The sequence below is a fragment of the Tamandua tetradactyla genome, chromosome 21, assembly GCF_023851605.1.
Source record: "Tamandua tetradactyla isolate mTamTet1 chromosome 21, mTamTet1.pri, whole genome shotgun sequence".
Classification (NCBI taxonomy): domain Eukaryota; kingdom Metazoa; phylum Chordata; class Mammalia; order Pilosa; family Myrmecophagidae; genus Tamandua; species Tamandua tetradactyla.
The window spans coordinates 61,147,810-61,171,157 of record NC_135347.1 but is presented as its reverse complement, the minus strand read 5'-3'; the positions used below and the strand labels follow the sequence as shown (position 1 = coordinate 61,171,157).

At 38.1% G+C, this 23,348-nt stretch overlaps 1 protein-coding gene across 2 annotated transcripts in view; it reads left to right on the top strand.

Moving 5' to 3' along the window:
• The window catches only part of MCCC2 (methylcrotonyl-CoA carboxylase subunit 2), a 128,475-nt gene that overhangs the window by 87,652 nt on the left and 17,475 nt on the right, over positions 1-23,348 (top strand). For both annotated transcript variants that reach the window (XM_077139511.1, XM_077139510.1), the window contains 6 exons: positions 2,539-2,638; positions 2,745-2,840; positions 6,504-6,576; positions 15,937-16,013; positions 18,520-18,586; positions 19,628-19,784. In XM_077139511.1, coding sequence (XP_076995626.1) covers positions 2,539-2,638; positions 2,745-2,840; positions 6,504-6,576; positions 15,937-16,013; positions 18,520-18,586; positions 19,628-19,784 — 570 coding nt within the window. The remainder of the gene's footprint in view (positions 1-2,538; positions 2,639-2,744; positions 2,841-6,503; positions 6,577-15,936; positions 16,014-18,519; positions 18,587-19,627; positions 19,785-23,348) is intronic.

Here is a 23,348-nt window from a genome sequence, read left to right as displayed (position 1 = left end):
CCTCATAGCCCAGAGTCTTGTGCATTCTAAGCACTCTATTAATACTAGCTATTTATCATTAATAACAATCTATTTTAAATCATAGGAAAATGATTACTGGTGATGACTTCGTTTTTTGGTCATAAAATTTACACACATTGCTTTGAATTTTCTTTTCTTTATAAATACATATTTATACTTCCAATTAGTCATCCCTAAGAGCTACTTTGACACAAAGATTTATATAAACATTCATAACATGGAGTTTCGTCAGAGGTTTTCCTCTCTTCCCGTTGTGGTAAATAACAGGCAGTTTTTGTAGAAAAGAATTTCATTTGAAAGATCCATTGCTGTAGAAGCAGTTTCTTTGGCTTCTACTTGTTTGCTGAATTATTGCAGTGTAGCAAGAAGCCAGCCTCTGTAGCTGGCATTGTCTGTGAAGCATTAAAGAAGTTGTAAAATGTTGCATTAAACTAAAGAAACTGAAAAGTCCACCATGTGCAAGGCATTGGAGGGAAAGAAGAGTAAACATGGTCTCTGCTTTTACTTAGGGACCTCTAATCCAGAGGGTGAAACATGACATGAAATCGCTGTGAGACACCTGGCTGTCAGAAATGTCTCCCAAGGTTTTGGCCTTTTCCCTGAAAAAAAAGTCAGCATTTAGATTATGAAAGTTTAGTCCTTATTCATAAAATGAACCAAAATTCTAATTCTTTGCCCTGACTTTACAGATTTTTAAGAGTTTTTTCCTAGGAAGTCATAATACAGCTACATCTGAAATAATAAGCCATCTAATCTAGACAGAACTAATAACCTGAACAAGTCTGTGCTTCACTCACACTGAACTGAGCAGAACCTTCCTGGGCTTATACTAGAACCATTTTATCAACACTGATTTTTACCCACAATCTGAGGGACAGTTGTATTCAAGCCTTTGTATTGTGTTTTTTACCTCTGCCTTTTCTTACAGGGTTACTTTGTAATGGAAGGCTCATCCGTCTCTCGGAAACGAAAGCATAGTAGACACCTTTATTAGAGAAGCCAGTTCCTTACAAACCTCTCAGCAGTTATGGTCTGCCTCATGGAGGCTGCCCTCGGTGGCTAGACTTCATCATACCCAGTTTTGTTTGCTGTGAATTTAATAGAAGCCTGGTCAGCAAGGCCCTGTGGTCTAGTAGCAGAAGGTCAAGTTTGAGAATTAGAAGGCATGGATTCTTATATAGCTGCTAGTGGTCCTAGGGCAGGCACTTGTATCTCGTTTTTTACCTGTATGTAAAACAAGGATAATATTGTTTTGTCAGGGGTGTTGTGAGGATCAAATAAGATGTTTATTTATTTTTTTTTACTTTTGTTTATTGAGTAGTATAACATATATACAAAGCAAAGAAATGAAAAAGCAGTAGTTCTCAAAGCACTCTTCAACATGCAGTTAGAGGACATCCCAGAGTTTGTCATGGACTACCATAAGATCCTCTCCGATTTTTCCTACTAGCTGCTCAAGAATTCAGGAGGCTAGAAGGCATAAGTATTTAACTATTTTTCTTTATTTTTGGCGAAAAATAACATATACCAAAAAAAGCAGTAAATTTCAAAGCACAGCACCACAATTTGTTGTAGAACATGTTTCAGAGTTTAGTATAGGTTATAATTCCACAGTTTTAGGTTTTTACTGCTAGCTGCTCTAAGATACTGGAGACTAAAAGATATCAATTTAATGATTCAGCAATTATATTCATTTGTTAAATCCTGTCTTCTCTGCATAACTCCACCATCACCTTTGATCTTTCCATCCTTCTCTTTAGGGGTGTTTGGGCTATGGCCATTCTAACTTTTTCATGTCAGAAGCATCTGTCACTAATACAGGGTAGGAAGATGGAACTATCTGATGTTCTGGAGAGGTTGGGCCCTCTAGTTTTAGGACTTATTTGGTCCAGGGATCCATCTAGAGGTTGTAGGTTTCTGGAAAGTTTCTAGTGCATGGACCCCTTATGGAATCTTATATATTGTCCTAGGTGTTCTTTAGGATTGGGTAGAATGGTCCTGGTTGGGGGTTGGCAGGTTATGATAGGTAGCAAGGTCTAACTGAAGCTTGTGTAAGAGCAAACTCCTGAGTAGCCTCCTGACTCTATCTGAACTCTCTTTGCCACTGATACCTTATTCATTACACTTCTTTTCCCCCTTTTGGTCAGGATGGAATTGTTGATCCCACGGTGCCAGAGCCAGATTCATCCCTGGGAGTCATCTCCCTCTTCACCAGAGAGACTTTCACCCCTGGATGTCATGTCTCATGTAGGGAGGAGAGCAATAATTTCACTTGCAGAGTTGGACTTAAATAGAGGCCACGTCTGAGCAACAAAAGAGGTCCTCCAGAAGTAACCCTTAGGCATACCAATAGGTAGTCTAAGCTTCTCCACTACATACATGACCTGATAGCATTTATTAAAGTGTTTTGGAAGTAAGCATGCTGTCATCCTTAGATGAGAAGATATTGAGGGTTTAACATATTGAATTGTTTTACTTTTCCCTGTTCTGATTATTTTAGTGTGCTTTACTCTGTAGAAAGTCTGGCGTGACTGACCACTACGCTTTGGATGATAAGCATGCCCTTCACTTAGCTAGGAAGGCTGTGAAGAATTTAAATTATCAGAAGAAATTGGATGTAAGTAGGAGTTATATCTTTTATTTTCCTAAAAAGCATTTTGGCATATGTCACCTTGAAATAATATCTTTAAATGGGTTAATAAGATTTTTCTATATTTCTGCAGGTTAACATTGACCCTTCTGAAGATCCTGTATTTCCTGCTGATGAATTATATGGAATAGTTGGTACTAACCTTAAGAGGAACTTTGATGTCCGAGAGGTATATAAAAATGGAACTGTGAGCTGCAAACCATGGTTTTCGTCTCTTTATATGTGCATCCGCTTTCAGAGTGAAAGTCTGTTAAGATATGTTCATGTCTAGGGATTAACGTCGCTCTCGCTAAGGAGAGATATGTAAAGGGATGATACCTTTACAGAGCATAAGTTTCATTGGTGCACAATAAGTACTAAAAATGAGAAAACTTACTGTAATGTTTTCATTGTACAGTGACAAAGCTTGTGTGTTCATAAATAGGATTCATTTTCCTATGGACAGTAGGTACGATTTAATGCAGCTTAGCAATTTTCAGCTGTTTCTTTTCAGTGTTGTAATTTCAGGAAATGTATAAAATGTCAGTAGATTGTTGGAAGAGTACACTTTTTAGAGTGATATGTCATTAATAAAGATTAGACCTTTAACTACAGTTGAAGGTGTTGTTATGGTTACAGATTGTTGACATAATCTTTTATAATCTAGATTGACAGTTTTTTGTGTTTACATGTAGCCTGTGCTTATTTATTTTGTTTGTATGCATAGCAGTCAGATGATTTTTAAATTAGGAAATTACCTTAGTTTAAAAATCTTTAAAAATCTAGGCTATAAATCTTAAAATTTTAAATTACTTTTCCCTTTGATTGTTAAACGTGACGCCATCTTTCCCTTTCTCTTCTGGGCTCCATCTTGTAGCTGCTCCCTGTGACTTCTCTGACTGACTTTTGCTTGGCTGATAAAGGCTCTAATAATCTGGGTTAAAGCCCACCCTCGTTCAGTTGAGCCACACTTTAACTGAAGTTGCATCTTGAAGATATTTTATTTTATTTTATTTTATTTGTGTGTGTGTGAGAGAGAGTGATATGTTTTTATTTCCTTTTGCAAAAAATGTGTATTTTAATACGCTTAATAAACAATTATAATCATGGTGGAGGTTTCACAGTTTTTGGTAGCTGATTTCATGCGTTTCTCAATACTTTTTAAACTGCTGCAAATAGCTTGTTTCTTTTTTTCTGTGAAAAATAACATATGTACAAAAAAGCAATAAATTACAGGGCACGGCACAATTACTTGTAAACAGATTTCAGAGTTTGGCATGGGTTGCAGTTCTGCAATTTTAGGTTTTTACTTCTAGCTGCTCTAAGATACAGGAGACTAAAATAAATAACAATATAATGATTCCTCAATCATACTCAGTTGTTAAACCCTTCCTTCTTGGTATAACTCCACCATTTGAAAAGATTTTTTAGTATGAAATTATGAAATAATTTCATTATTTTTCCATGTGAGTATCCTGTTATTGCAGCACTGATTGTTGAATTTTTGTTTATGGACTGGGAATTGAACCTGGGTCTCCTGTATGGCAGGTGAGAACTTGACCACTAACCAGTCTTGATATATGAAGAGATTTTATTAACCTGGCATCCACAACCACCAGAATAGGGACCAGGACCAAGGTCATGTCCAACTGGGTTCCCAATTTAGTCCACCACACTAGAGGACTTTAAAATCCTGGGATTTACAGGGTGTCAACTGATACTTAATTTTAGCACATAACTTATGTAAGTTTTAGCATTGGGATTTTAGCTTAATTTTTTAGTTAATTTTAGGCACAGGAGAAATGGTAGTTAAAATCTCATGTTTTTTAAAAGTGAGTTATTCTAGGTAGTCAGAATTTTTGATGGCCAAGAATTTGTCTTTTTCAGCATAATCACTTTTTCATTTACTCAGCAGTATTTATATTAAGTATTTGTTCAAGCCAGTCATTGTTTTAGGCACCCGGGATACAGAAGAGAACAAAAGAGATACAAATCCATGTCTTCGTGATATTTCCTTCATAATACCCATTTCATGTATACTGGATGTATTTCCAGTACAAATACATGTCTTCATAGTATTTGAATAGAAATCTTTTACACATTATAGATTCTTTCTTGCCTTCTTAAATAGTATCCTAGACTTCCACCTTTTGTTGATTCATGCTCATCATTGTGATGAAAGTTTATTATATTTTTCTCTAATAGCAAATACTCCTTGGATGCAGGTCCTGGGTATGTGTGGAGGTATGGGACAGCACTGGAATATGACTCAGAAAACCTGGGTTCTAGTCCTTGTTGCCCCGGTCAGAGTCTTGGGGTGTAATCTCTCAGTGAGCATCGTTTTTTCCTTCTGTAAATAAGAATAGTGTTTCATGGGGCTGGATAGTGAGAAGATAGTATTGCCCCAAATAGCTCTAGATTGTGCTGCCCTTTAAGTGGCTTTAACTTTGTTTTGGAGATTTTCTGTTTCATCCTGTGCTGTTATGGAGTAAATAGCAGCCTCTTTCCCATTTTAAAATCATTAAATCTGCTCATTGTGCCCAAAGTGAAATCATTATTATGAAATCATTTATTGTTTTGATATGTGTAAAGAGTGGCAGTTTTTACGTATTGATTGTTTATTAAAAGGTACAATTTTGGAAGTCTATAACATCTAGGACAGATAAATGTTATAGTCTTATTATATTATTGAAACTTATAGGAAAATAACTAAAGGATAATTCAAAATAAGCTCTTTTTTTCCTTTTGTTTATTTTATTGAGATATATATTCACATACCATGTTATCCAAAGTGTACAAGCAGTGGTTCACAGTGTCATCATACACATGAATGTGTGATGTGCATTCATCATCACAATCTATTTTTTTAATACAAAATAAGTTTTTACTTTATCGAGAGAAGTATAATGGGAAGGAATCACTCATTTTTCAGCTTTTGCATCTTAGAAAAGAAGGCTTTGATTAATGTGGTAAATGGAGAAGGTGAAGTATAAGCTAGAGGAGAAGAAGGTTTACCATATAAAATAGTTTCTGAAGAAGTCTGGAATGTTTCATGTTTGGGACTCTTTGAAATAGTACTAATGTATAATGATGAGCCCCAAGGATAAATTAGTCATTTCTACTCCTTTTAGGTTAGTAATATATATTCAGAATGATCTTTCAGCTACATCCAATTTAGAATCAATGAAGGTTTATTGAGGCCTTATTAGTAATAATAGCTACCTTTTTATGAGAGCCAGGTACTATGCTTCAGTTAGCATTTTTTTTTCATTATTATTATTTTCAGATGAGGAAATTGCATCTTAGAAAGTTTTAGGTGACCAGCTTATGATTCTAGTTTCTCAGTGGTAGAGCTGGTTCTTAATCTCAGCATTATTTTCTTCAGTTCCTTTACTACTTTAGTTCATCACGCCTTTTTTCACCCTTTGTTGCATTTTTCCAGAACACACACAGACCATGTGTGATACTACAGGTTGGAACCCATGTCTTCTAACTCTGAAACTTTGTCATTTCCCCCATACCCTGCTTTCTGATTGAATCCCTGAAGCTTTGCAGATACATTTGAATAGTTCCTGAACTATTTGAATAGTTCAGCAAGCCCATGGAGTCTCTTCTGCTTTTCTGTGTGTAACATGCTGCTGTTACTTTTTTTAGCAAAGTGTGAAATCAGCACCTAGAATGGCTTCAGGCCATTCAGCCTGTGTGTAAAGTGAAATTCTGGTGAGATTTTCTGGGTAGGGTGAAATTTTGTCAGAGTGACAGTTTGACTGTGAATTTGTTTTCCTTATAAATAACTTTAATGCAAAAAGTCATTTGTAATGTAATTTCTCAGAGATGTTGTTTTTCCTCATAGGTCATTGCTAGAGTCGTGGATGGAAGCAGATTCAGTGAGTTCAAAGCCTTCTATGGAGACACATTAGTCACAGGTATGAAGGAAAAGAAAGGAAGAGATGAACATTTTCTTTTACTATGAAATAAGTGATCTCTTGTCTCAAGGCTTTGAAGTACTTGGCATGAGCTTTATTACTTAGAGCAGTACAAATGTGTGAGTCAGTATTCAGAAAGAGCTATTTTATAAAGATCCTTTGTAGTCGAATGGCCTCATGGATCTAAGGAGTTTAAAATGATGTCAGCTTGATGCTGTGAGATAGGCCCTTAGCTGAGGCTTTGTGACATTAGCTGTATAAAAATGTTCTTACTGTAAAATTAGCAGAAAATATTTGTAGTTCCTTTTGTTTCTTTGGATAGCTATGTTTGTTTTGAAAATCTCAAAACCATCTCATTTGTTCTTTATTCTCCATTTCCTGTAAGATGTTTTATATGATGTTTAGATTCCCAGAAGTGATATAGAAAGCTTCTCACAGCCTCTGCGTAGGTCTTATGCTGACTGATGCAAATACTAGATTGAGAATACGGGATAACATAACAAATCTGAAAAACTAAAATAAGAATATTTATTAAAGTTTATTTGTCTAAAGTATTACATTTGTAAACCTTTGAAAAAAAAGTATTTGAAATAAAAGCTAAACCCATAATATTCTATCTTGGATAGTCGAACAGATTTTGTGAATTTTATCTGTTCTTAAAAAGATTGAAAATGTAGTAGGTAATCAGAAGGCAGGATATCAGAGTAGAATAGAAACTAGCTGTAAAAATCCAAATTCTAAAAATGCATGCATTGAGGCTTAAGAATAAGTCACAACATTTTCTCCTGGTCTGATTTATGAACAAGAGAAAGGTTCACACTGGGATGGAGTTTATAATTTTGTATTTGGGTGTTTAAGTGATTAAGAGCTTTTTGTGTGATATACAGGCAGGATTATCATGGAATAGTTTAGGTTATAACCCTCACTGTGAAGCCGTTTAAAACAGGTCAGAGCTGCTTCTGCTTTTTCTAAAGATGGATGGGCTGTTCTTGTCATCTGCTTTTATGTATTTGCCCTGTACTTGCTTCCTTGTCTCCTAGAATACCAGGGATGTGTCCAGTTTCTTCCATCTTGGGGGGAAATGAGAGGATGAGAGGAGAACGAGATGATGGGGATGAGATGGGTAGGGCAGTGGGAGGGAGAGGAGGGAAGAAAGAGGGCAAGAGATGGATTAGGGGAGGGAGGGTGGGTGAATGTGAGGGTGCACAGGTAAAGAGAGAGGAGAGGAGCACCTTTCTCTGAAGGTGTGTTTGGCAGCTGTTAAGGATTTCCTCCTGCCTCAGCGCTTGCCATACATAGGCCCTAGTAGTTTCCTGGACATTTTCCTTTTTTGTTTAGATCAAGAAGTTAGGAAGACTCTTCCTCCATGTGTGTCTCTAATGGTGGGGGCATATACCTGACTCAGCAAGCCCTGAACCTACAGTTCCCCAAGCAAGGCCGATTACCGGTTGAGTATGTGGGCAGTTAGCAGGGCAGTACACCTTCAGGAATAGCATCTTGCTGGCGATGATGTGCTGGTTTCCATCTGTTTTTGTGAGATGGGTCAGGACTAAGAGTAGATTGCAAGACCATCTTGGATTTGGCTTCTCTCTAAATTGCTTCTCTGAGGACAGTGCTGTTTAGGGTGGTCATCAGAGGCTTTGGAGTGGGCTGCTAGGCCAGAAAGACAAATCATGTGCTCATCAAATCAGTATTTTATCAGGGGAAATAAACATAGTGATTTTTTTTTATTAATTAACATAAAAAAAGAAATTAACCCAACATTTAGAAGTCATACCATTCTACATATGCAATCAGTAATTCTTAACATCATCACATAGATGCATGATTATCATTTCTTAGTACATTTGCATCAGTTTAGAAGAACTAGCAACACAACAGAAAAAGATATAGAATGTTAATATAGAGAAAAGAAATAAAAGTAATAATAATAGTAAAAAAAAAAACAAAAACAAAAACCTATAGCTCAGATGCAGCTTCATTCAGTGTTTTAACATGATTACTTTACCATTAGGTATTATTGTGCTGTCCATTTTTGCGTTTTTGTATCTAGTCCTGTTGCACAGTCTGTATCCCTTCAGCTCCAATTACCCATTATCTTACCCTGTTTCTAACTCCTGCTGGACTCTGTTACCAGTGACATTCCAAGTTTATTCTCGAATGTCCGTTCACATCAGTGGGACCATACAGTATTTGTCTTTTAGTTTTTGGCTAGACTCACTCAGCATAATGTTCTCTAGGTCCATCCATGTTATTACATGCTTCATAAGTTTATCCTGTCTTAAAGCTGCATAATATTCCATCGTACGTATATACCACAGTTTGTTTAGCCACTCTTCTGTTGATGGACATTTTGGCTGTTTCCATCTCTTTGCAATTGTAAATAACACTGCTATAAACATTGGTGTGCAGATGTCCGTTTGTGTCTTTGCCCTTAAGTCCTTTGAGTAGATTCCCAGCAATGGTATTGCTGGGTCGTATGGCAATTCTATATTCAGCTTTTTCAGGAACCGCCAAACTGCCTTCCACAGTGGTTGCACCATTTGACATTCCCACCAACAGTAGATAAGTGTGCCTCTTTCTCCGCATCCTCTCCAGCACTTGTCATTTTCTGTTTTGTTGATAATGGCCATTCTGGTGGGTGTGAGATGATATCTCATTGTGGTTTTGATTTGCATTTCTCTAATGGCCAGGGACATTGAGCATCTCTTCATGTGCCTTTTGGCCATTTGTATTTCCTCTTCTGATAGGTGTCTGTTCAAGTCTTTTTCCCATTTTGTAATTGGGTTGGCTGTCTTTTTGTTGTTGAGTTGAACAATCTCTTTATAAATTCTGGACACTAGACCTTTATCTGATATGTCATTTCCAAATATTGTCTCCGATTGTGTAGGCTGTCTTTCTACTTTCTTGATGAAGTTCTTTGATGCACAAAAGTGTTTAATTTTGAGGAGCTCCCATTTGTTTATTTCCTTCTTCAGTGCTCTTGCTTTAGGTTTAAGGTCCATAAAACTGCCTCCAATTGTAAGTTTCATAAGATATCTCCCTACATTTTCCTCTAACTGTTTTATGGTCTTAGACCTAATGTTTAGATCTTTGATCCATTTTGAGTTAATTTTTGTATAGGGTGTGAGATATGGGTCTTCTTTCATTCTTTTGCATGTGGATATCCAGTTCTCTAGGCACCATTTATTGAAGAGACTGTTCTGTCCCAGGTGAGTTGGCTTGACTGCCTTATCAAAGATCAAATGTCCATAGATGAGAGGGTCTATATCTGAGCACTCTATTCGATTCCATTGGTCGATATATCTATCTTTATGCCAATACCATGCTGTTTTGACCACTGTGGCTTCATAATAGGCCTTAAAGTCAGGCAGCGTGAGACCTCCAGCTTCGTTTTTATTCCTCAAGATGTTTTTTAGCAATTCGGGGCACCCTGCCCTTCCAGATAAATTTGCTTATTGGTTTTTCTATTTCTGAAAAATAAGTTGTTGGGATTTTGATTGGTATTGCATTGAATCTGTAAATCAATTTAGGTAGGATTGACATCTTAACTATATTTAGTCTTCCAATCCATGAACACGGTATGCCCTTCCATCTATTTAGGTCTTCTGTGATTTCTTTTAGCAGTTTTTTGTAGTTTTCTTTATATAGGTTTTTCGTCTCTTTAGTTAATTTATTCCTAGGTATTTCATTCTTTTAGTTGCAATTGTAAATGGGATTCGTTTCTTGATTTCCCCCTCAGCTTGTTCATTACTAGTGTATAGAAATGCTACAGAGTTTTGAATGTTGATCTTGTAACCTGCTACTTTGCTGTATTCATTTATTAGCTCTAGTAGTTTTGTTGTGGATTTTTCCGGGTTTTCGACATATAGTATCATATCGTCTGCAAACAGTGATAGTTTTACTTCTTCCTTTCCAATTTTGATGCCTTGTATTTCTTTTTCTTGTCTAATTGCTTTGGCTAGAACCTCCAACACAGTGTTGAATAATAGTGGTGATAGGGGACATCCTTGTCTTGTTCCTGATCTTAGGGGGAAAGTTTTCAATTTTTCCCCATTGAGGATGATATTAGCTGTGGGTTTTTCATATAGTCCCTCTATCATTTTAAGGAAGTTCCCTTGTATTCCTATCTTTTGAAGTGTTTTCAACAGGAAAGGATGTTGAATCTTGTCAAATGCCTTCTCTGCATCAATTGAGTTGATCATGTGATTTTTCTGCTTTGATTTGTTGATATGGTGTATTACATTAATTGATTTTCTTATGTTGAACCATCCTTGCATACCTGGGATGAATCCTACTTGGTCATGATGTATAATTCTTTTAATGTGTTCTTGGATACGATTTGCTAGAATTTTATTGAGGATTTTTGCATCTATATTCATTAGAGAGATTGGCGTGTAGTTTTCTTTTTTTGTAATATCTTCGCCTGGTTTTGGTATGAGGGTGATGTTGGCTTCATAGAATGAATTAGGTAGTTTTCCCTCCACTTTGATTTTTTTGAAGAGTTTGAGGAGAGTTGGTACTAATTCTTTCTGGAATGTTTGATAGAATTCACATGTGAAGCTGTCTGGTCCTGGACTTTTCTTTTTAGGAAGCTTTTGAATGACTAATTCAATTTCTTTACTTGTGATTGGTTTGTTGAGGTCATCTATGTCTTCTTGAGTCAAAGTTGGTTGTTCATGTCTTTCCAGGAACTCGTCCATTTCATCTAAACTGTTGTATTTATTAGCGTAAAGTTGTTCATAGTATCCTGTTATTACCTCCTTAATTTCTGTGAGGTTAGTAGTTATGTCTCCTCTTCCATTTCTGATCTTATTTATTTGCATCCTCTCTCTTCTTCTTTTTGTCAATCTTGCTAAGGGCCCATCAATCTTATTGATTTTCTCATAGAACCAACTTCTGGTCTTATTGATTTTCTCTGTTGTTTTCATGTTTTCAATTTCATTTATTTCTGCTCTAATCTTTGTTATTTCTTTCCTTTTGCTTGCTTTGGGATTAGTTTGCTGTTCTTTCTCCAGTTCTTCCAAGTGGACAGTTAATTCCTGCATTTTTGCCTTTTTTTCTTTTCTGATATAGGCATTTAGGGCAATAAATTTCCCTCTTAGCACTGCCTTTGCTGCGTCCCATACGTTTTGGTATGTTGTGTTTTCATTTTCATTCGCCTCGAGGTATTTACTAATTTCTCTTGCAATTTCTTCTTTGACCCACTCGTTGTTTAAGAGTGTGTTGTTGAGCCTCCATGTATTTGTGAATTTTCTGGCCCTCCGCCTATTATTGATTTCCAACTTCATTCCTTTATGATCCCAGAAAGTGTTGTGTATGATTTCAATCTTTTTAAATTTGTTAAGACATGCTTTGTGACCCAGCATATGGTCTGTCTTTGAGAATGATCCATGAGCAGTTGAGAAAAAGGTGTATCCTGCTGTTGTGGGATGTAATGTCCTATAAATGTCTGTTAAGTCTAGCTCATTTATAGTAATATTCAGATTCTCTATTTCTTTATTGATCCTCTGTCTAGATGTTCTGTCCATTGATGAGAGTGGTGAATTGAAGTCTCCAGCTATTATGGTATATGTGTCTATTTCCCTTTTCAGTGTTTGCAGTGTATTCCTCACGTATTTTGGGGCATTCTGGTTCGGTGCGTAAATATTTATGATTGTTATGTCTTCTTGTTTAATTGTTCCTTTTATTAGTAGATAGTGTCCTTCTTTGTCTCTTTTAACTGCTTTACATTTGAAGTCTAATTTGTTGGATATTAGTATAGCCACTCCTGCTCTTTTCTGGTTGTTATTTGCATGAAATATCTTTTCCCAACCTTTCACTTTCAACCTATGTTTATCTTTGGGTCTAAGATGTGTTTCCTCTAGACAGCATATAGAAGGATCCTGTTTTTTAATCCATTCTGCCAGTCTGTGTCTTTTGATTGGGGAATTCAGTCCATTAACATTTAGTGTTATTACTGTTTGGATAATATTTTCCTCTGCCATTTTGCCTTTTGTATTATATATATCATATCTGACTTTCCTTCTTTTTACACTCTTCTCCATACCTCTCTCTTCTGTCTTTTCGGTTCTGACTCTAGTGCTCCCTTTAGTATTTCTTGCAGAGCTGGTCTCTTGGTCACAAATTCTCTCAGTGACTTTTTGTCTGAGAATGTTTTAATTTCTCCCTCATTTTTGAAGGACAATTTTGCTGGATATAGGAGTCTTGGTTGGCAGTTTTTCTCTTTTAGTAATTTAAATATATCATCCCACTGTCTTCTAGCTTCCATGGTTTCTGCTGAGAAATCTACACATAGTCTTATTGGGTTTCCCTTGTATGTGATGGATTGTTTTTCTCTCGCTGCTTTCCAAATCCTCTCTTTCTCTTTGACCTCTGACATTCTAACTAGTAAGTGTCTTGGAGAACGCCTATTTGGGTCTAATCTCTTTGGGGTGCGCTACAGTTCTTGGATCTGTAATTTTAGGTCTTTCGTAAGAGTTGGGAAGTTTTCAGTGATAATTTCTTCCATTAGTTTTTCTCCTCCTTTTCCCTTCTCTTCTCCTTCTGGAACACCCACAACACGTATATTTGTGCGGTTCATATTGTCCTTGAGTTCCCTGATACCCTGTTCAAATTTTTCCATTCTTTTCCCTATAGTTTCTGTTTCTTTTTGGAATTCAGATGTTCCATCCTCCAAATCACTAATTCTATCTTCTGTCTCTTTAAATCTATCATTGTAGGCATCCATTGTTTTTTCCATCTTTTCTACTTTATCCTTCACTTCCATAAGTTCTGTGATTCGTTTTTTCAGTTTTTCTATTTCTTCTTTTTGTTCAGCCCATGTCTTCTTCATGTCCTCCCTCAATTTATCGATTTCGTTTTTGAAGAGGTTTTCCATTTCTGTTCGTATATTCAGCATTAGTTGTCTCAACTCCTGTATCTCATTTGAACTATTGGTTTGTTCCTTTGACTGGGCCATATTTTCAATCTTCTGAGCGTGATCCATTATCTTCTGCTGGCGTCTGGGCATTTAGACAGATTTCCCTGGGTGTTGGACCCAACAGGTTGGAAGATTTTTCTGTGAAATATCTGGGTTCTGTTTTTCTTATTCTGCCCAGTAGGTGGTGCTCGTGGCACACGTTTGTCTGCCGGTCCCACCAGTAAAAGGTGCTGTGGGTCCTTTAACTTTGGAAAACTGTCGCCGTGGGGGAGGTTCGCCCGCCGAAGCGTCTTCGAAGAGTGCCAGCCTGCCCAGGGTTCCGAACGCGGGGAGGGTCGCCGGCCGCCGCAGCCCGGGAGAGCGCCTGTCCGAATTTCCTAGTCGGCCCGGGGCGCCAAGCGTGGCGGGAGGGCGCTAGTTGCCATGGCCCGGGAGAGTGCACCGTTCCTAGCCGGACCGGGGAGTCACGTGTTTGGAAGGGACCCCCCCGGTCACCGTTCTCCGCGGTCTGGGGATTTCCGATCCAATTCTCTCATTTGGTCCTGGGGGCTGCGTGTGGTGGGGGCGCCAGCCGCCGCGGCTTGAGGGGACTCTGTGGCTCCTTTATTAATGCCACTCTTGGTGTTTGGTTGGACCCAGTCACTGCCACTGTTGGAAATTCCCTCCTCTCCCTGCAGGGGTGACGGCCGCCGCGACCCGGGGAACTTGCCACTGGACCAGGAAGCCGCCTGTAGGGGAGGGGCACCGGTCACTGGCCGCCGCGGCTGGGAAACTCGCCACCGGACTGGGAAGCCGCCCGCTGGGGAGGGGCCCTGGTTGCCGGCCACCGCGGTTGGGTAGACCTCTGATCCGAGACTCGTAGCCGGTCCAGAAAGCCGCCTGCAAAAGAGGGGCGCCGGCCGTCGCGGCTTGGGAAACTTGCCTCTCCGAGACTCTCAGCCGACCTGGGAAGGAGGGAGGGAGGAGCTCCGGCCGCCAGCTGCCGCGGCTCGGGGAAGCATGCGCCGCTCGGGGATCTCACCACAGCAGAGTCTTGCAGTCAGTCTAGCCAGTCCAGACTGGGGTACACTGTGTGTCCATTCCCTGCCGTGGCCCCGGGAGCTGTTCTGCACTGTTTCTGTTCACCTAGTAGTTGCTCTGGAGGAGGAACTAAGACGCGCGTACCTTACTAAGCCGCCATCTTGGCCCCTCCTCCAACATAGTGATTTGAAAAAATAATAAATCAAGTCGAGGCTAGGGTAAAGACCCGGAACAGTCTGAAAACTCAGTGTTCTGTGTTATCAATATATTGACATTCTCTCCTGTCCATTTAATTTTTTTTTTTTTGCTATGGGCAGGCTCTAGGAATTGAACCAGGTCTCTGGCATGGCAGGTGAGAATTCTGCCAATGAGCCACCATTGCCCGCCCTCCCATTAATTTTTCTTCACCAGTTTTTTTGAGCACCTGCCTTGGATCAGGCATCCTGGGCCTCCTGGCTACAGCCTGTCCATAGAATTTGAGGAGATAGAGTCCTAGTTCCAGGAATTTTTGTAGCATGCTTTCTGTGACCCCTTTCACAAACATAGTTTGTTGACTCTTAGGTTCCTAGTATTTGACATCTATTTATAGTTACAAATTGACTTTTTCATTTATTCCCCTTTTTGAAAGTCACACTGTTGGGAAGGGAAGGTCTCTCTAGTTGAGTTCTTCAGGTTTTCAAAATAAATAGCCTTCCTTAAAATCATGTAAAGTATCTGCCTCAAAACAACAGTTTTTCCCTCCCTCACTTAAATTCTGGGCTTATGTGTATGGAGGGTAGGCTTTTGGAGTGGTAGTGAAAATGATAGTGAGATATACATGAAAGTTGTGTGAAGGGGAAAGAAAAAGATGTAAATACAGAAAAATTAAAAGTAGAGTAGCTCATTTTCTTCTACGCTTAATTGTATTTCTTACTTTAAAATTGTTATCCCCAGGTTGTCCGTGTTCCTGACTTTTAAAAAAATTTCCATTGCTGAGCTTATCCTTTTTATTTTAAGGGCCTGTCATTACCTCAGACAGGCCTTTTCAAGAAGGCTTCTTATCTGAAGCTGACAGCTCTCAAGGCTGGCTCCTTCAGGACTGCATGTGTCTGTGTCCCTTTCCTCTGTACCCTGATGTCTAGTACATGGTATGTAGTAAGCACTCAGGTGCATGATGAAAGAGTGGGTGGGTTCGACGTTTAACAATTATGTACCTGTCAGGTGAGTGAATGTCTTTACATTTAACACAACCCTTTAGGAGAGCAGAGGACAAAGACTCTTGTACCTTAGAATAAAAAATTGTGACAAAATACCATAGACAGAATCTCTTTACATTTTAAACTTTGATCAGAAATTAAAGGATGTAGATGTTTCTGTTTTTATTGTGAATTGAAAGCCCTCTGAAATATATGAAATCTTTTTTTGAATTTTCTTTTGAGGATTTGCTAGAATATTTGGGTACCCAGTCGGTATCATTGGGAACAACGGAGTTCTTTTTTCTGAATCTGCAAGAAAGGCAAGTGCTGGTTAAATTGTTTCAAGATTTTTCTGTTTTAAAGTAATTAATTTTGAAGGAAGAATAGAGTTAAAATCTATTGCATAAAAGCTTTAAAATATGTAAGCACCTACCTTAGCAAACAGATCTGTGTGTGTGTGTTAGACGCAGTTTTTATATTTTACCTTAACATAATGACCTATCTGGAGCACTATTTAAAAAATGTACAAATTTTAAGAAAGTTCTTCTAAAATATTTGAATTACAGTATCTATAAAGGATATGTGCAAATTATAAGAATTTGTCTTGAAAATTTCATTCTCTAGTGCTCCATGCAGTTGTTGTTCTGAGATATAATTTCTTATTCTGCTTGATGCTGTCAGCAGTTTAATTTTCTTCTATTTTAATTTTTTGGAAATGGGAGGATAATGGGCTTGTTCCTGGAGCTCTGACTTTAAAGAGGGAATTCATGAATATCATTTGGCTTAGTATTTAATTTCCTACATCTAAGATTTAGCTAATTTTGGATAAATGTAATTCATGTACTTACTTGATGAAATGTTTTCTTAAAAAAAGATATTTAGCCTTGTTTTTACTCTTGAAATGGTAGAATAGATAACATGATAAGACATCTTTTATTGATTCTAGTTTGCTAGCTGCAGGAATGCAATATACCAGAAACAGAATAACTTTTAAAAAGGGGAATTTAATAAGTTGCTAGTTTACAGTTCTAAGGCTGGGAAAATGTCCCAATTGCAACAGGTCTATAGAAGTGTCCAATCAAAGGCATCCAGGGAAAGATACCTTGGTTCAAGAAGTCCGATGAAGTTCAGGGTTTCTTTCTCATCTGGAAGGGCACATGGTGGACATAGTCAGAGTTTCTTTCTCACCTGGAAGGGCGTGTGGTGAACACAGCATCATCTGCTAGCTTACTCTCCTGGCTTCCAGTTTCATGAAGTTCCCCGGGAGGTGTTTGCCTTCTTCATTTCCAAAGGTTGCTGGCTTGTGGACTCTCTGCTTCATGGTACTGCAGCATTCTCTGCTCTCTCCGAAACTCCTTCATTCTCTAAAATGTTTCCTCTTTTATAGGAATCCAGAAACTTATCAAGATCTGCCCAAATGGGTAGAGACATGTCGTCACCTAAGCCTAACAACCACTCTTGATTAAATCATATCTCCAGGGAGATGATCTAATTACAGTTTCAAGCATACAGTATTAAATAGGGATTATTCTGCCTTTATGAAATGGGATTTAGATTAAAACATGGTTTTTTTAGGGGACATAATCCTTTCAAACCAACACAATGTGGGTAACAGACAGTTAACTTCTTTTATACCCTAATTGAGGAAGAATTTGGCTTTTGTGAAGTGTTTTACCAACAAAATCAGTTTTTATATTGTTATTCATTGTTGTTCTCTTACCTCAATTATAGAACAAAAATAAGAAAGTAGATAAAAATCACTCATAGTCATACAAGAAACTTAGTTTTTTCTGTCCCCTGTTTGTAAACAAAATTGGTATAATCATAAATAGAGAAGTTTTGCTTCTGTTCATTTAATAGCATATATATAGTGAGCTTCCCCCCAAATTGAGATGTCTGAAATAAAGACTTAATGAATAGATAATATACTTATTTCAATAGAGGAAATATCAGTTTGAGGCCAAATAAAATTCCACCTGGTTTTATTTGTTGGCTTGGTATGGGAGTTTTGTTTGGCCTCATTCTGACATTTCATTTGTCAAAATAAGCCCCCAGAGGTCTATGTGATTTCCTCATTCCTGTAAACATGGTTGAATGTTTATGTATGGTCAAAAATTACTTTGAGATTTTGTACCTGCCGAGGCATTCCCAGAAAAAGTGCAAAGATAGACAATAAAAGTTTGTTACAACCTCAAACACAAAAAGGGAAGTATAAGAGTTTTTTTTACTTAATCTTTCAGAGACATGGAAAGGAATAGTTATATTTTTGTTTCATTAAATAATGAATTTCCTGGACTCACGCTTAGAAGCTCCCTAGCACTCATCTAAAAGCCCATTGAATTAGAGTGTCTTTGGTAAGGAAGATATAGTTTACTATAACCTCGATGTATGGAAGGATTTCAGATGGTCATCAAAAAGTAAATGTGATCCAAGGCATGCCGGAAGAGTTTATATTCCACCTTTTTTAAAGGGACAGTTAGGAAATATCTTACTGCAAGGCTCAGCCATTCTTACTGCCAGGCAGCTCTTTCCTCCCTGTTATTTCAGTTTCACTTGCTGTAAGAACTGTCAGCGATAGACATCCTGACATAGCCGTGCACAGTAACTGCACGAGCTGCCCTGCAATGCAAGGTGGAACGGACCCGTGGTGACGGGTCCTGCTGATGGCGCGTCAGCCCCAGGGCATTGTTGCCATAGTTAATATAAGGGCAGACGGCCAAGCGAAGTGTATTCTTTCTTGTCTGTGACCCAAGTTTTCGTGTTTGTTGAATGCATGATGATTAGAGATTTTAATCCCCATTTCAAAGGACTTTTACTTACTTTTAGGGTACTCATTTCATACAATTATGCTGTCAAAGAAATATTCCTCTGCTGTTCCTTCAGAACATTACAGGTAAGAAAATAGCTTAATCAGTTTGGATGCATTTGTCTGAGAGCTGTACTGTCCAGCAAAGAATAAGCAAGGCCTGTACTTGGTCCTCTTGATAAAGCGCGTTGTTTGGCTAGGAGAACTCTATCTGCGGGAGCAGAGAGGGGCAGGAAATTTGCAGTTAGGCCATTGGAGTGCCTCCACATCTGCAGTACATGGACGAAATGCTTTCACTGGAGACTGGGCGGGGGACAAAGAAAGCCTGTCATATTTAAAAGGAGGAAGGAGTCCAGGATCCTAATGAAGCTCCAGAGCTTTTTTAACAGAGCTGAGAGGCTTCAAGAAGTGGATGGATCCCATAATTCTAAGGAGATTATTTTTTGCTTTGCTGTTGAGTCACTTGCAATGACTCCTAGAATCTCTATAAAACATTAATCTTTCATCAAAATTTTAGAGTAGCACTTCAGAAGGAATTGTATATATTTTTAAACCAGGTCAGCAGATACTAAAGCCTCAGAGTTTGGCATGCTATGGTACTTTTTCCTTAGTTTGCCATGTAACAGTCATCATCAAGCTACTGTTTTGAGAAAATTTCTTAGAGACAATTTGTATCATTATCTTGTTTGATGATCTCTGTGTGCATCCAGATGAACTGCTGCCTTAAGATAATTTTTTTTTGGTATGCTGTGTAGTGGGGGTCCCATTTCATCCTTTTTCCATGTGAATATCCTGTTATTGCAGCAACTTTCGTTGAATGTTTTATTTTTATTTTTTGAGTGCATGGACCGGGAATCAACCCAAGTCTTCTACATGGCAGGTGAGAATTCTACCACTGAATTATCCATGCAGCCCCTTCAAGATAATTTAGAAAGTGATTAGAAGAATTTTATTTTGCCTTTTAAGGCAAACTTTTTGGAGGTATATTTCATATATAAATATTTAGTTAGGACTGGAGGCTGTAGTAAAATTAGTTTAAGACAAGAGGTACTTGTACATGCCTCAGCAGGATTGACTTCTGCACATTAATCCCATCACCCAGAGACTCTGTTTTCTTTCCTCCTTTAGGATTTATGGTGGGTAGAGACTATGAAGCTGAAGGAATTGCCAAGGATGGTGCCAAGATGGTGACTGCCGTGGCCTGTGCCAATGTGCCTAAGATAACCGTCATCATTGGGGGATCATATGGGGCTGGAAACTATGGAATGTGTGGCAGAGCATATAGGTAGGTGGTGTCAAGATTTTGTCTGAAAGAATATCCTTCAAGTGTAGTTTAAATGGTCAGTTATTTTGGGTTTATTTGAAGTATAGAATGACATTCACAAAGCTGATCAATTGTACCATAATTGGTATTACCTGGAGGGGTGAGATTAAACTTAATACTAAAGATACTATTCAGAAGAAATCCATAGTGAGACTCATGAAATGGATCACCATGAAAACACTACATGTCAAAACTTTTGTGATACAACAAAAGACTTGCTTTGAGAACAGTTTTTAGCCCTAAATATATGTATTAGAAAGGAAGAAAGGCTGAAATCAGTGAACCAAGCATCCATGTCAAGTTAGAAAAAGAATAGCTTATTACACACAAGGAAAATTGAAAGGGCATAATAAAGAGCAAACGTAATATGGAAGAGTCAGTAAAGCCAAAAGTTAATTTGTTTGAAAAGGCTTATAAAATTGATAATCTCCTCCAAGGCTGAAAATAAAGAAAGAAGCCACAGATCATTACTTTTATGCCCAATATATTAGGTGAAATGGATAAATAAAATTTATCAAAACAAATATAAAAAATAGAAAATTTGTATAGTTTTATAAATATTAAAGAAATTACATCTGTAAAAATCTTCCCACAAAGAAAACTCCAGGCCAAGATGGCTTCACCAGTAAATTCTACCACACTTTTAAATAAGAAATAACACCAATCTTACTGAAACACTTTAGAAAGAAGAAAAAGAGAGCACATTTTCCACTTTGTTGTATGAAGCCAGCGTAACCTCAGTACAACCTCACAGGGACATACAGGAAAGGAAAATTGTAGATTTATTTCATTCATAAATATCGGTGTACAAATCCCAAACAAACTATTAGCAAACTGAATCGTGCAATATATAAAAGGTTAATCCATGATTATCAAGTTGGGTTTATTTTAGGGATGCAAGATTGATTCAGTATTTAAGAATCAATGGTATAATTCAGCACATTAACGGAACAAAGGAGAAAAAATATATACTCACAAAAATGCAAAGTATTTAGTAATGTTAAAAGGCCATTCATGATACATGTGAGAGACCTGGGTTTGAAACCCCGACCATGCCCCACCCCCATGCCAAAAAAAGGCCATTCATGATAAAAAAAAAAAAACACAACACAAACCTCTCTTAGCAAAGTAGGAATAGAAGGGAACTTCTTTAACCTGATAATATGTACTTATAAAAAACCTGGAGTAAATGTCAGGAAGGGTCCCTGATTTGGCGGTGGTGGGACAGTTCATGGTAATGCACTGAACCCTGCAGTTATGGTATGTGTACTTTTTGAGTGCTTTTCTGCATGTGTATTATATTTTAGTTAAAACACTTTAAGAAGGTTCTACTGATGCATTCATCATAGGCATAATAAAAAAAATTTTTTTTTACTGTGAAATATAACATATACAGAAAAAAAAAGATAACAATTTTCGAAGTACACTCCAACAATCCAACAAGCAGCTACAGAACAGATTTCATAGTTTGATATGGGTTACCATTCCAGTTTCAGGTTTGCCTTCTAGCTGATCCAAAACATAGGAGGCTAAAAGAAATATCCATATAGTGAGTCAGCAGTCATATGCCTCTTTTTTAAATCCTATTTTCTCTGTTGTAACTTCTCCTTCACCTTTGCTCCTTCTTCCACTCTATAAGGATCTTTGGGCTATGCCCTTTCTTACTGTTTTGTATTGGAAAGGGATGTTGATAATGTAGAATAGGGGGATAAAATTAGCTGGTGTCTGGCCTCCACTGGTGGTAATAGGTTTCAGGAAGATAAACTTAGTGTGTGAACATTTTATAGAGTCTCAGAGCCCTAGGTGTTCTTTAGGGTTAATAGGCATGATATTGTTTGGAGTTTGGCAAACTGTGGTAATTAGCAATATCTAGCTGAAGCTTGCCTAAGAGTAGCCTTCAGAATACCTCTCTACTCTATTTGGACTCTATCAGTCACTGATATCTTGTTTTGTTATCTTTCTTTTCCCCCTTCTTCTCTGGAAGGCATTATCAATAACATGGTGCCAGGGCCAGGCTCATCCCTGGGAGTCATGTCCGCTGCTGTCAGGGAGACTCTCATTCCTGAATGTCATGACCCACGTAGGAGGGAGGGTAATGGTTTTCTTTGCATAGTGGGGCTTAGAGGGGCCAAATCTGATCAACTAAAGATACTTCCTAGAAACAGCATTCAGGTTTAATTATAAGTAGTCTTAGCTTCTCCTAGAGATAAATTTCATAAAGGCAACATTTGTCACTTTGGGCCAATGAAAAATGTCTAAAATTGAGATTGCTTGGCCTGTGTTCTTAGGAGTCCCTGATATTTGAGAGAACACCAGAGTTTCCCAGATGGGAAAGTTCAGTAGCTCCATGTTTTTCTCCAGTCCCTCAAGGGACCCTACCAATACTTTTAAATTATCAGCCCACCATAGTCTGGAATGTCTCCAGGTATTACATTAAGCTATAGAGAATTATAAGGCCTTGTTTCTATTCTGGTCTCCACGTGTTTGGGTTATTTAAATGAGCTGTGGTAGTTAGATTCAGATGTCAGCTTGGCCGGGTGATGGTGCTTAGTTCTGTTGTTGTGGACTTGAATCATCAGCATGTGAAACTCATCTATGGCTGATTACATCTGCAGCTGGCTAAGGCAAATACCTTCCACAATGAGTGACATTTAATTTAATTAGCTGGAGGCTTAAAAGAGAGAGGTCAGAAAAGAGTTCAGCACAGCACAGCCCAAGCAGCGCAGCACACCTCATCTCAGCACTCACAGCTCAGCCCAGATGTTTGGAGATGCAGAAAGGAATCATCTCTGGGAAAGCTGTTGGAACCCAGAAGCCAGGAGGGAAGGCCAGCAGACATTGCCCTGTGCCTTCCCATGTAAAAGAGAACCTCAGATGAAAGTTAGCTGCCTTTCCTCTGAAGAACTATAAGTTTTTAACTAAATAAATCCCCTTTTATTAAAAGCCAGTCCTTCTCTAATGTGTTGCTTTTTTGCAGCTTTGGCACTAAAACATGAGCTATCTAGACAGGTTGATTTAGATTGTGTGCCACAGAAAAGTTAGTTCTAAACACAATAAATCTCTCTGCCTTTGGTCACATACAGTTAGGTGAAGCTTTAGAGTACATGCACTACCATCTTTTGCCCTGTATTCTTGTTTATCTTAGTCTCAACCAGATCAGCTTGTTTTTATCACTGATTAAAGCCTGATCTCTTTTTTTCGGTTACTTTAACTGTTATTGTATGTAGCAATGCTGACTTTTGGAGCTGCAGAATTCCAGCTCTGAATCTTAGGTGTCACACTGGTACTCAAATTTCCAGGGAAATACCAGTTTCTACACATTTAGCTCAGTGCCTCTGCATCTAAAAATGCACTTACAACTTTGAACTAAGTATGAGTGTTATAAGAGCCTACAATCTATGCTCCAGTTTTCTTACATGGTCTGAAAGGCCATAGCATATTTGTTCTTTTGTTTCTGGCTTATTTTGTACAACGCATTGTCCCCAGGGTTCATTCACTTAGTTGTGTTTCTCACATCATTCCTTT